This window comes from Miscanthus floridulus, unplaced genomic scaffold (genome assembly GCF_019320115.1).
Source record: "Miscanthus floridulus cultivar M001 unplaced genomic scaffold, ASM1932011v1 fs_671_2, whole genome shotgun sequence".
Classification (NCBI taxonomy): domain Eukaryota; kingdom Viridiplantae; phylum Streptophyta; class Magnoliopsida; order Poales; family Poaceae; genus Miscanthus; species Miscanthus floridulus.
The window spans coordinates 78,427-90,412 of NW_027097091.1; the positions used below are offsets into that span (position 1 = coordinate 78,427).

The 11,986-nt window shown below is 49.7% G+C and overlaps 1 protein-coding gene across 6 annotated transcripts; it reads right to left on the bottom strand.

The window, feature by feature from the left end:
* Positions 1 to 753: 753 nt before the first annotated feature.
* On the bottom strand, positions 754 to 8,391 carry LOC136532618 (uncharacterized). 6 transcript variants are annotated; one of them, XM_066525209.1, is made up of 9 exons: positions 7,516 to 8,391; positions 6,363 to 6,489; positions 6,072 to 6,273; positions 5,710 to 5,796; positions 5,576 to 5,635; positions 5,369 to 5,455; positions 5,122 to 5,193; positions 4,912 to 4,967; positions 754 to 4,829 (listed from the first exon to the last, which is right to left on the bottom strand). In XM_066525209.1, exons 1-9 carry the CDS (start codon positions 8,114 to 8,116, stop codon positions 4,658 to 4,660), a joined length of 1,464 nt encoding a protein of 487 aa, XP_066381306.1. In that variant the 5' UTR covers positions 8,117 to 8,391; the 3' UTR covers positions 754 to 4,657. The 6 variants fall into 6 exon arrangements, 3 of the variants coding, with proteins under 3 accessions (XP_066381306.1, XP_066381308.1, XP_066381307.1); XM_066525211.1 differs by having other exon boundaries at positions 4,735 to 4,829; positions 5,122 to 5,180; positions 7,516 to 8,390; XR_010778265.1 differs by having other exon boundaries at positions 4,776 to 4,829; positions 5,051 to 5,180; positions 7,516 to 8,390.
* Between the last annotated feature and the right edge of the window lie 3,595 nt (positions 8,392 to 11,986).

Here is an 11,986-nt window from a genome sequence, read left to right on the forward strand (position 1 = left end):
GCTCGCACATCGATGGCTGCTCCCCCTCGTCCTAATGATCCTTAGTGGGATGCCGCGGAGTGCGTTCGGGGCTGGATCTCCAGCTCCGTCGACGACTCCGTCCTCGACCTCGCCATGGACGGTGCCGATCCCACCGCCGTGATCTGTGGGTGGCCATTGAAGGGATCTTCCGCGCCAACCGGGAGCCGCGCGCCATCTTCCTCCTCAACGAATTTCACTCCATGGTGCAAGGTGACAGCACCATATCGGCATTCTGCCAGCGGCTGAAGATCCCAGGCCGCCGCTCTTCGCTACGTCGGCAATCTGCCCAGGACTCGAAGCTCGTCTCGCCCTTCTGCGTGGCCTCAATCCTCGCTTCTCCAACACCGCCGACGACATCGCCAACTCCGTTGTCCTTCCCATAATCGCCAGGGGCCCATGACATGCTGGCCCTAAAGGAGCTCCGTCTCGCCAATGACGAAATACGGTCACCAGCACCGCCCTCCTCACCACCGTCGACTCTGGCTGCACCAGGCCCGGGCGGGTGCCGTGCTCTCGCTGTCACAACCAACTCTGGAAGGTCCACACAACCACACGTGACCGCTACGACAGCACAAAGGGCGGCGGTCGGCTGTGCAACAGCAATTCGGCAACAAGGGCAAGGGCAAGGGCCGGTGCTGGAACAAGGCGGCTCTGCGCAGGGCAGCACGGCGGCGTGGCCAACTGGTCAATACCGACCCATGGCCCCTGGCTTTGCTACAATCCATGGGCACCACAGGCCTCCTTCGGCTCAGCAGGCCGGCTGGCGCCCAAGCATGCTTGGCGCCCCTCCTCAGGCTCACACGGCCTTCGTCGCCTACGCAGCCCCCACGACATTTGCGCCGCTCCACATCTCTCAACCAGCTCCCCATGTGGAACCAGGATGGTCTTGTCGCTACACTCAATCAGATGCATCTCCAGGGCCAGCATCCCTGGGTCCTGGATTCCGGGCCCTCCTCCCACATGAGCTCCTCGGATGGTACACTCCTCTTCGTCATCCTCCTCCTCACTCTTCCATTACAGTTGGCAATGGTGCACATCTTCCTATTTCATGTCATGGTAAGTCTGTTCTTCATACACCGGCGTCCAATTTTCATCTAAATAATGTCTTAGTTGTCCCATCTCTAGTCTGCAATCTGCTATCTGTCCGTCAATTTACTAGGGACAACAACTGCTCTATAGAATTTTTCTGTCAAGGATATCCCGACCCGACGCGTGATGCTTCGCTGCAATAGTGCTGGTGATCTTTACACCTTCCCTGCTGCATCTTCCGCTCCACACGCCAGCATTGCCATCTCCACCGACCTCTGGCGTCACCGTCTTGGTCATCCCAGCTCCGCCACCATTGACATTCTTCGTCGTAATGCGTCCATCAGCTGTAATAAAGTAGAGCAACTGCTGTCATTCTTGTCAGCTTGGCAAACATGTGCGCCTCCCTTTTTCAGATTCCAGTTCATATACTTCCATGCCTTTTGAACTTGTTCACTGTGATGTATGGACATCCCCGGTTGCCAGTGTATCCGGGTATCAATATTATCTCGTTTTACTTGATGATTTTACTCATTTCTGTTGGACCTTTCCCCTCACTCGCAAATCTGAAGTCTCCACACATATTGCAAATTTTTGCAATTATGTCCACACTCAATTCAGCCTTGCCATCAAAGCTGTCCAAGCCGACAACGGCACTGAGTTCGTAAACAATACCCTCCATACTCTCTTTGCTTCCCATGGTATTCATTTACGCCTCTCATGTCCATATACCTCCCTACAAAATGGCAAGGCTGAACGTCTTCTTCACACATTGAACAACATCAGTCGCACGATGCTCCTCCATGCTCACATGCTTGCTCAGTACTAGGCTGAGGCGCTCGCCACAGCCACATACCTTCTGAACAGGCGTCCATGCTCCGCTGTTCGCCACGGCATTCCATATACTCTCCTCCACAACAAACCTCCCGAGTACTCCCACTTACGTGTCTTTGGGTGTCTCTGTTATCCAAACTTGACCGCCACGTCTCGCCACAAACTCTCTCCTCGCTCCACAGCATGTGTTTTTCTCAGCTATCCCTCTTCCCACAAGGGATACCACTGCCTCGACATGGCCACTAAGCGCGTCATCATCTCTCGCCATGTGGTCTTCGATGAGACTTGTTTTCCCTTCGGGCCTTACCCCTCTAAGTCCTCGCCAAGCGACCTGGATTTTTTGCTTGCAGGTACTACAGTGCCGGTGCGTCCTGCACCTTTGCCCTCTATTGCTGGGCCGTCACATCCCAGTTTCATTGAGGAGCTGACCACTCCGCGATCTTGTTCCACGGCCCTGTACTTCCTGCTGCTCCACCAGCAGCAGCTCCACCACCTGCTGCTCCTCCAGCGGCTGCCCCGACTCCAGCTGCTCCTCCAGCGGCTGTCCTGCGGGACATCCGGCTTGTCTATAGCCGGCGTCCCCGGGCGCATGACAGATCCTCTACAGCACCAAGATCGGCTCCTACATCTGCTCAACAGCCTCCTGCCCCTGTCCAGCAGGCTACTGCTCCTGTACAGCCAGCTACTGCTCCTGTACAGTAGCCAATGACGCCCGCAGCTCCTTCAGCACCTCCCGTACAGCAGGAACGACGCATCACGCGGACCTAGTCCGGGGCCATACCGGTTATGCGGTATGTGGGGCTCTCTGCGACAACCACTCCGTCTCCACTTTCCTCCAACTACCGTAGCGGTTTGGCTGATCCAAACTGGCGTGCGGCCATGGCTGAGGAGTACAAGGCGCTCATCGACAACAGAACATGGCGCCTCGTGCCCCAGCCACCCGGCGCCAACGTGGTCACAGGCAAGTGGATCTTCAAGCACAAGTACCACTCCGATGGTACCCTCGCCCGCCACAAGGCTCGCTGGGTGGTTCGTGGCTTCTCCCAGCGCCACGGCATCGACTACGACGAGACATTCAGCCCGGTGGTCAAACCAGCAACCATCCGGGCTGTCCTCAGCATTGCTGCCTCACGCGCCTGGCCTATTCATAAGCTAGACGTCAAGAACGCTTTTCTCCATGGACATCTGGAGGAGACCGTCTACTGCCAACAGCCCACAGGCTTCGTCAATCTTGTTTTTCCTGGTCATGTGTGTCTGTTGCAGCGCTCCCTCTACGGCCTGAAGCAGGCTCCCCGAGCCAGGTACCAGCGTTTTGCGACATACATTCGCCAGCTCGGCTTCGTCGCCTCGGCTTCCGACACCTCCCTCTTTGTCTACAAATACAGGACCAGTATCGCCTACCTGCTTTTGTACGTCGACGACATCGTACTTACTGCGTCCTCGACGACATTTCTACAGCAGATCATTGGGCGCCTCTACTCTGAGTTTGCCATGACTGACCTGGGCGCACTCCATCACTTTCTCGGCATCTCCGTCACTCGCTCCGCCGACGGCTTGTTCTTATCACAGCGACAGTAGGCCGTTGAGCTCCTTCAATGCGCCGGCATGGCTGAGTGTCACTCTACGACGACACCTGTTGACACTCATGCAAGCTTTCTGCCACCGCCGGTGCCCCTGTTGCTGATCCGTCCGCGTACCGGAGCCTTGCTGGCGCACTCCAATACCTCACGCTGACCCGTCCTGACTTGGCATACGCCGTCCAACAGGTGTGCCTCTTCATGCATGATCCCCGCGAGCCGCACCTCTCGATGATCAAGCGGATTCTACGCTACCTGAAGGGCACTCTCTCCTCCGGCCTCCACATTGATGTCGGCCCTGTTCAGTCACTGGTCGCCTACTCCGATGCTGACTGGGCTGGCTGCCCAGACTCTCGGCGCTCCACCTCCGGCTATTGTGTCTACCTCGGCGACAACCTGATTTCTTGGTCCTCCAAGCGTCAGACCACGGTCTCTCGCTCCAGTGCAGAAGCAGAGTACCGTGCTGTTGTTCATGTGGTGGCCGAGTGTTGCTGGCTGCGCCAGCTCCTGCAGGAGCTCCATGTTCCCATTGCTTCGGCGACGGTTGTCTACTGCGACAATGTCAGCGCTGTCTACATGACAACCAATCCCGTTCATCATCGTCACACGAAGCACATTGAGATTGATATTCACTTCGTCCGTGAGAAGGTCGCCTTGGGACAAGTTCGGGTCCTTCATGTGCCGTCCTCTCACCAGTTCGCAGACATCATGACCAAGGGCCTTCCTGTACAACTATTTACTGAATTCAGGTCCAGTCTATGCGTCCGGGATCCTCCCGCTTAGACTGCGGGCGGGTATTAGGGAAGTCTATGTGTGATTAGCTATAATTAGCACCTGCTATGTATACTTGATTGTATTCCTTGTATACCCAGCCATATTGACTATATATATGAAGGTCACCCCCCATATTGAGTGTGAGGTGTGTCTCTACACATACCCAGTGCAGAGAGCTCCCGCTCTGTGCGGGGTCTGAGGAAGTGTGTCAGTGGCAAGTCTTGCCGTCGCCTGTACAATGCCAGGAGACTGCGACTCGAACCCGGGACCTTTCGGTCACAGGCGGTAAGACTCTACCGCTTGCACCAGGCCCGCCCTTCATATACGTGCATAGTTAACTTCTACATATTAATGATGTGAAATTGTATGACAAGGATAGGCAAAGTGGCAAACACATATGAGTAGACATGATAAATCCACCCAATTCAAGGCACATCTGATGCCAATAATGATATTGATGCTATTCCAAACCATGTATATCCTGTGTAGTCAGTCCAAAGAAACTGTATACCTGAGACAGTAACAGGAATGGCTCCACAAGGCAAAAGCTTTTCCAAAACATGCATTGCTATCTTTCCAGAACCACTGATCACACATCTGCAGAAAACATTGCATAGTATGAAACTAACAAAAGGCTAAATTATAACGAAGAAAAACTCAATGGATCTCTGTAAGAAACCTTAATCCTTTAAGCTCTTTGTTCATTTCAGCAAGTAAAATACGCGCAAAAAACACCTGCACGGACAGAATGGTTTCATATGGTGTTTCACTTTGAACACGGACAATGGTCCAGTCAACACATGGAACAGAAATATTACTTGTGAAACAACTATGGTACCCACAAAACACACTATCTCCAGCCAAACGAAAATTTAAGGTAGCATTTTACCAGACCGTATCCAGTAGCTTCTGTTCGAAAACTTGACCCTGACCAGAAAATTTTAGGTCCTGTAAAATTTCCCTGCATAAGCACGACAGTTGAAATCTACAGACAAGAGAGAACTGATGAACAAAGAAGTGGAAGCAGAAACTAAACAAATAACCTCATAACCCCCCACCCCCAACACTGAGGATGTATCCATGATTTCCCATAATCTAAATTCTGGATATGATGGACTTCAGAACCACCAGTCTACCTGAAAATGGCCAGAAAGGCGTCTATACTGCCCAAAAAGGTAACCCATTTCCCTTGGACCAACACCAATATCTTCAGCGGGAAAATCCTGGACCAAAAGATCGAAGTCTGAAATACTAATAGAGACTAAGAACAGTCATTGATTCATTTAACTAATATAGAGATGAATAACTCCAATAACTGAGTATCATGTTTAACTGGGAAGTACCTGATCAGGGCCCAAATATCTATACAGCTCATCCATGAAACTTTGGCAAAAGCGCATTATCTAACAGGACAAGATTTTGAGATTTGTAGCAAAAAATGTTATTGTCCTGAGGAATCAAAATACGGTACACACACCTCATTATCACTTTTACCCTTTGGATCAAAATCACTTCCTCCAGCAGCACCTCCAAGTTTATACAGTGACAAAGCATTCTTCAAAGTCTGTATGGAAGAAAGATGATGGGATAGCATGTTAAAGTTCTTCCATAAAGCAACGCAAACATAAAAAATGCATCCATTAAGCAAATCACACCCATGGCTTCAAAATCATTGGCTAAGAAAAGGCTGCAAGTTATTAGCATCACAAATGCACTTCATAGTTCACCTAGAGTGGTACTTCAACCTATGGCAATGTCTTTCTTGTAAATAAACAAGGGAAAAACAAATAGCTTATGTGTTGTAGCATGAAAGTGAATTTTAGACAAGTATAGTATTACATGTTCAAAGGCCAGAAACTTTGCCACACTTAAGCTCATGGATGGGTGAAATCGAAGACCGCCCCTGCATGGACCTAACGCCTGACTGAATTGCACACGGAAACCTCTATTGACATGTGCTTCACCTCTGTCATCAATCCATGGCACTCTGAAGATAAAGCATCTCTCAGGTTCCAACAAACGCTCCAAAATTTGAATATATCTGAAACATTATCAAATGAAACTACGTTATACTGAAGGTTTAGGCATATATTATTTCTATAAGGGATGGAGGGAGATTTGAAGAATTACTGGGTATTCTTCACCAAAACAGGTTCTAAGGAATGAACCACCACCTGGATGGACTGTATATATTCAGCTTCATGGGGATCCCTCCTTAGGACACATTCAAGTATTGACGCCGCTGTTTTCGATAAGGCTGGAATAGACAATTCCAAAATGCAGACAAAAAAAATGAGCAAGGTCATATGTCATAGAGTTGTTGGATCGTTGCAAGGGATATAATATCATACAGTCGTTTTGGTTTGATAGAAAATGGAGCACACTGGGTAGAAGGCATAAAGAAAGTGAAAGCACAGATGATAACATCACATATCATATATAGTTATAAATAACAGTAACTTCAAGGCGAACTGGTAATTCGGCTCCAAAACTGAATATATAAATAACAATAACTTCAAGGTGAACCGGTAATTCCACTCCAAAAAGAAAATAAAACTGGAATATCTGCTTCATGCTATGTTCATTTTCTAGTAGAACATGAAGCACTTGCCAACTATGTACCAATAGCACAGGATGAAGTAACAGATAAAAAGGGCAGACCCAGTGCCGGAGGCTCCCACATGAGTGGGGTATGGGGAAGGGATAAACCGAAACAAGCCTTTCCCCCGCAAAATCTGCGGCGAGGCTGCTTCGAACCCATGACCTGGTGAGTCAGTGAGACAGCTCTCACCACTGCACCAGGCCTGCCCTTCTACAGGATGAAGTAACAGATATGGTCATATTAGCATTGTCACTTCAATTGGACATCACAAAATCTACAGAGAGGCTGCTTCGAACCCATGACCTGGTAACTCAGTGAGACAGCTCTCACCACTGCACCAGGCCTGCCCTTCTACAGATGAAGTAACAGATATGGTCATATTAGCATTGTCACTTCAATTGGACATTTAGTTATAGGATTTCCTTGTTATTGGACATGAATATGCTACACACTTACACAGAACAGAATAAAACATGTGATATCTTGAAAACCATGTTATCTACTTCTCACAATGCAGCAATACACAATTAAAACTGAATGTTAGTATATTTCCTGGAATATCCAAATAATACACTAATTTTAGAAACAAAATTATTACACATTGCCTAGTCCTTACATCGGTTCCAAGGTGAAACTTGAGTATAACTGCGGAAGCTGGGTCAACAAGCCGACAACACCAACCTTTGACATAGACCGGCCTCTCGATCTCAGGAGGCTGCAACTTCTCCTTGGAGGCCATCTGCAACCGGAGCGCCTCCTTATGCAACAAGCTATTGTTGTGCTCCTCAAGCGCACTCATCTGCATATTCCTGCTTCCCTCGTTGCCATATGGATTCCGGCGGTGCTTCCGGCCGTACTCCTTGCACACCGAGCAGAAGATCCTGGTGGTGTTGTCGTGCACGGCGACGTAGGCCCACTTGTAGGTGTCCGCCCATTCCTCCCGCCATTTCTTCACCACCTTCTTCTTCTTCTTGGTGTGCCCCGACGGTTGCCTGAGCATCCCGTCATGCTCTTCCTCCCCCTGCGCCAGGTTCTGCTGCGGCGCCAGCCCGTCCGCCGCGCCGGCCTGCGAACACGGGATGAGGAGGCTCTTGTGGTCGTCGGCGTCGACGACGGTGTCGTGCGTGGACGCGACGGCCACTAAGGAAGCTCCGGAGAACGAGGGGTCGTCGCCGGGGCCGATCTCGAGGTCGATCTCCTCCCCGATGCCGCGCACCACGAGGTGGTGCTGATGCTGCCGCTGCGCCTGCCGAAGCAGGTTGATTTCGTCCATCGAGTTCATGAGCGCGCTCGCTGCATCATGCGGAGACGCGATACCGGCGCCAGCCGGAAACCGAGAGAATCCGGCTCCGATTGCGGCTACTGGAATGGGGATTTTGGCGCTAGGGTTTGGAGAATTCGGCGAGTCCGGCTGACGGGGATAAAGCGGGTGAAGAAGAAGGCTTCGATCAGGAGGGAGGATGACAGGGAGCGTCCGTGAGCCGCAGTCGCTGCGGCGGACGCGAGCCAGCAGAAACTGCCGCGGCGGCCGCTGAGCGAGCGGTGAGGCCAGTGTTCCGACAAGGCCACAGCAAACAGTCACGACAATTTGCCGCGACCGTTGGTTGGTTCCGAACGGCTCAGATCAGCCCGTAATTACAGCTGTAGCTCCGAGATCTATGCTCGATTTGTGTTTTATAGACTAAATTGAAGTGGTTTAAACATTTTTATTTCATCTAATACTGATTACAAAAATAAAATCTAAATAAAATGAGTCACGCAAAAATACTTAACATGCCTGCAGCTCTAGATCCAAGATTTTCCAGAGCTATTGATGACTAGCTCTTAACCTGCAACAGGGGCGGGTCGACCCGTTCCAAAATATGCTCCGCTCCTTGATTTAGCCAATGGTTCGAAGTGGATCGCTCCTGACGGGAAGAGGGTCCAAAGGGTCGGAAACTTGTTGACCCACATCGACCCTGGGGTCGCACCGCTCGAGGCGTCCGCTCCCCCGCCGCCTCTCTGTAGAGTCCGGCCACCTCCACATCCTGCCTCCCCGTGTTCCCGACGCGCCGCCGCGTCTCAGCGAGGGAGCCACGCGCCGCCCGCCTCACTGCGCCGTCGCGCTTGGGCGAGCTCGCCTTGGTGAGGCCCCGCTTGGCCGTCGAGCTCGCCGTTGTACTGCCGCCGTCGCGCTCGCCGCTCGCTCCGCACGCGTAGCATCGCCGCGGGCCACGCCGCCCAATCCTGCTCGCCGGTCTCCTTCCGTTCTCATCAGGCTTGCTGTCGCGCTCGCCCACTCACGCTGCGCCGCCATGCTGCCCGTGCCAGGCCCGTCCAAGGTCCGTCCACGACAAGGTTGGGGACGATGAGTGAGGAGGGGGGGGAGGGCGAGGTTGCAGGAAGCGTCGCCGAGAGCGCCGGCATGCGAGCGGCTTCCGGTTCTACATTAGGTTCGACCCCGGGTGCTCGGCGGGCCAGCAAGGCTTCTTTGAAGGGAGGGGCGGTTCGACACTAATCCACACGTAACAGGAATAGAGGCGGAGGGGCGGCAACAGGGGCGCACCGATCCGCTCCGTTTGCACTAGGAGCCAAACAAGGACTAAGACGATGTTTGGCAGACCTCTAGCTCTACGAAATCCATAGATTTTCCCGAGCTGGTCACGGTAGCTCTAGGAATTGCAGGCATGTTAAGTGTATTTTTTGCTTTAATATTAACAAGCTTTGATTTTGGCTTGTCATGACTGATTTTTTTAATTTTAACACTTTTTTTAATCTAATTTTAAATTTAACATTGTTGTTTTTTTTACTAACACTTTTGGCCGCGCCTATTGCCCTGGCGCGGCCAAATGCCTGTGCCGCGCCATACATGGTGGCGTGGCAGTGGCCTGACGTGGCGACGACCGGAATCGCTGACCACTGAGCCAGGGCGCTCTGCTTTGCTTTGCTGTGCCGCGGCAGAGCCAGGCCGCTCTGCTTTGTTGTCGAAAGCGATGTCAGGAGGGAGCGCCTAGCCCTAGCCTGGTACTGCTACCACTGTTGCACTGGCTATGTTGCTGAAGCTGAATGCAACATGCGGGATGTGGACTGGGGCGCGTCGCCCATGCACGGGAAGATGCCGCTGACATATCATGCTAGTAGCTAGTAGGCAACCGACCAGGCTAGTGATAGTACTCCTATACTACTAGTACTCTAGAGCTTCGCAGTTCACGCAGTTCCACAGCTGGCCAAGCATAAATGCACATCTGTGGGACGCAATTACCGATTAGCGTGAGACTTGCAGTGTGTGTTCTAGATTTTCCGATCCTCGAGTCCGTGGATAGTCGTAATGTTTTCTCGAGAATCAGACGCTACTTTGATAAATCTAAGTGGTGTGACAAGACAGGTGACCGTACGTGCATCCGAATAAAATTCATGCGGTTGAAAAGCATGTGGCGAAAAAAACTCAAAGACAACCAAAATAAAGTGCTTTTATATACTCCATAGTGACGATGGTGGAGGCGAGCACTCCCTTATTGGCTATTCAAAAGTTAAATATTTTCAACTTTGACCACGGGCCTATTCGACTGGTATTAAAGTCGGCTAAAACTGATTAGTTGTGAGAGAAAAATACTATAGATTCTAGCTGATAAGCCGGCTAATAAGTTCAAGCGAACAGGCCCCACATATACATAAGTTGAATAGTTAAACTTATTATATATAGACTTATTTAGAGATACAGATATTACTAATATTTTTTACCAACCTAGTCAATTTAAAAAAAAATGAACCACATACCGATGCTCTTTTCTACTCGCTGCGTTGTAAAATAGCTAAAACTAATATTTCTTAGGAGTCAAACAATCTTAAATTTAATTAAATACTACATCTATCTCTATCTAGAAAAGGACGCGGTTCTATGTGCATTCTTAGTTAAAGTGTTGAATGTTTGACCAAATATATAGATAAAAGTATTAATATTTATGAAGTCAAATAAGTATATTATAAAAATATATCTGATGTCAAATCTAATGATACTTATTTGATATCATAAATATTTTTATTTTTTATATATAGTTAGTCAAACTTAGGATACTTTAACTTGGTACTATGTTATAATTGCATTTATTTATGGATGAGGGAGTGTATAAAAACTACTAATATTTAGATGCATAGAAAATATCACTAGGTTATTTTTTGTTCTTTTAAGTAGAATACAAAAGAAGTGGTTGAAAGGATCAAGATGCCTAAGAGGGAGGTGAATTGGGCTAATTCTAAATTTTCTTGTAATAATTAAATTCTACAGTTAGCCCAATTAAACTCTTGTGCCTAGAAATGTGTTTCTATTAATTTAATGCACAAAGGACTTACAACCTATGTTCCAAACTTACTCTAGCATGGCAATTCTATGAATGTAAAAACAAGTATTGAATTGCTCAAAGTAATTGCACAAAGTAAATGAAGAGAGGGAAACACGGTGATGTTTTGCTGAGGTATCGAAGAGTCACCACTCCCCACTAGTCCTCGTTGGAGCACCCGCGCATGGGTGTAGCTCCCCTTGATCCACGTAAGGATCAAATGCTCTTTACGGGTTGATTCTTCGACACTCCATCGCGGTGAATCACCCACAACCGCTCACAACTTGAGTTGGGTCACCCACAAGCTTCGCCGGGTGATCACCAAGCTCCCAATCACCACCAAGCCGTCTAGGTGATGGCGATCACTAAGAGTAATAAGCACGAACTCTCACTTGACCACTAGAAGCCTAATAAGAACGATGGATACACACTTTGCTACTCTTGATTCACTAATAAGGCTACTCTCTTGGATTCACGAATCTCAATCACCTCACTAGGACCTTGCTCTTTTTGTACTCATAAACGTGTTTTTCAGATATTGGAATAAGCAAAAGTGACTCCACATACGAGTGGAGCTTCTATTTATAAGGCGGCCTGAAAAACGAACCGTTATGTGCCTCTGCGGGGTGACCGGACGCTCCGGTCATATTGACCAGATGCTCCGGTCAGTTCAACCCAAACACCAGTGTTTAAGTGTTGATCGAACGCTGGCAGGGTCCGATCACCACTAACCGGACGCGTCCTGTCGCATTAAACCCTCACTGGATGCTTACGGTACTCGACCGGATGTAGGATCCTCAGGGTCTGGTCAGTATTTGACCGGACGCGTCCGGTCG

Coding starts and splice junctions, on each gene's coding strand:
- LOC136532618 (XM_066525209.1), bottom strand. CDS start 8,116: ATGAACTCGATGGACGAAATCAACCTGCTTCGGCAGGCGCAGCGGCAG. Junction 5,797..6,071: donor AGTTTCTGGCCTTTGAACAT/GTAATACTATAC, acceptor TCTTCCATACAG/ACTTTGAAGAATGCTTTGTC. Junction 5,456..5,575: donor GATATTTGGGCCCTGATCAG/GTACTTCCCAGT, acceptor CTTTTGGTCCAG/GATTTTCCCGCTGAAGATAT.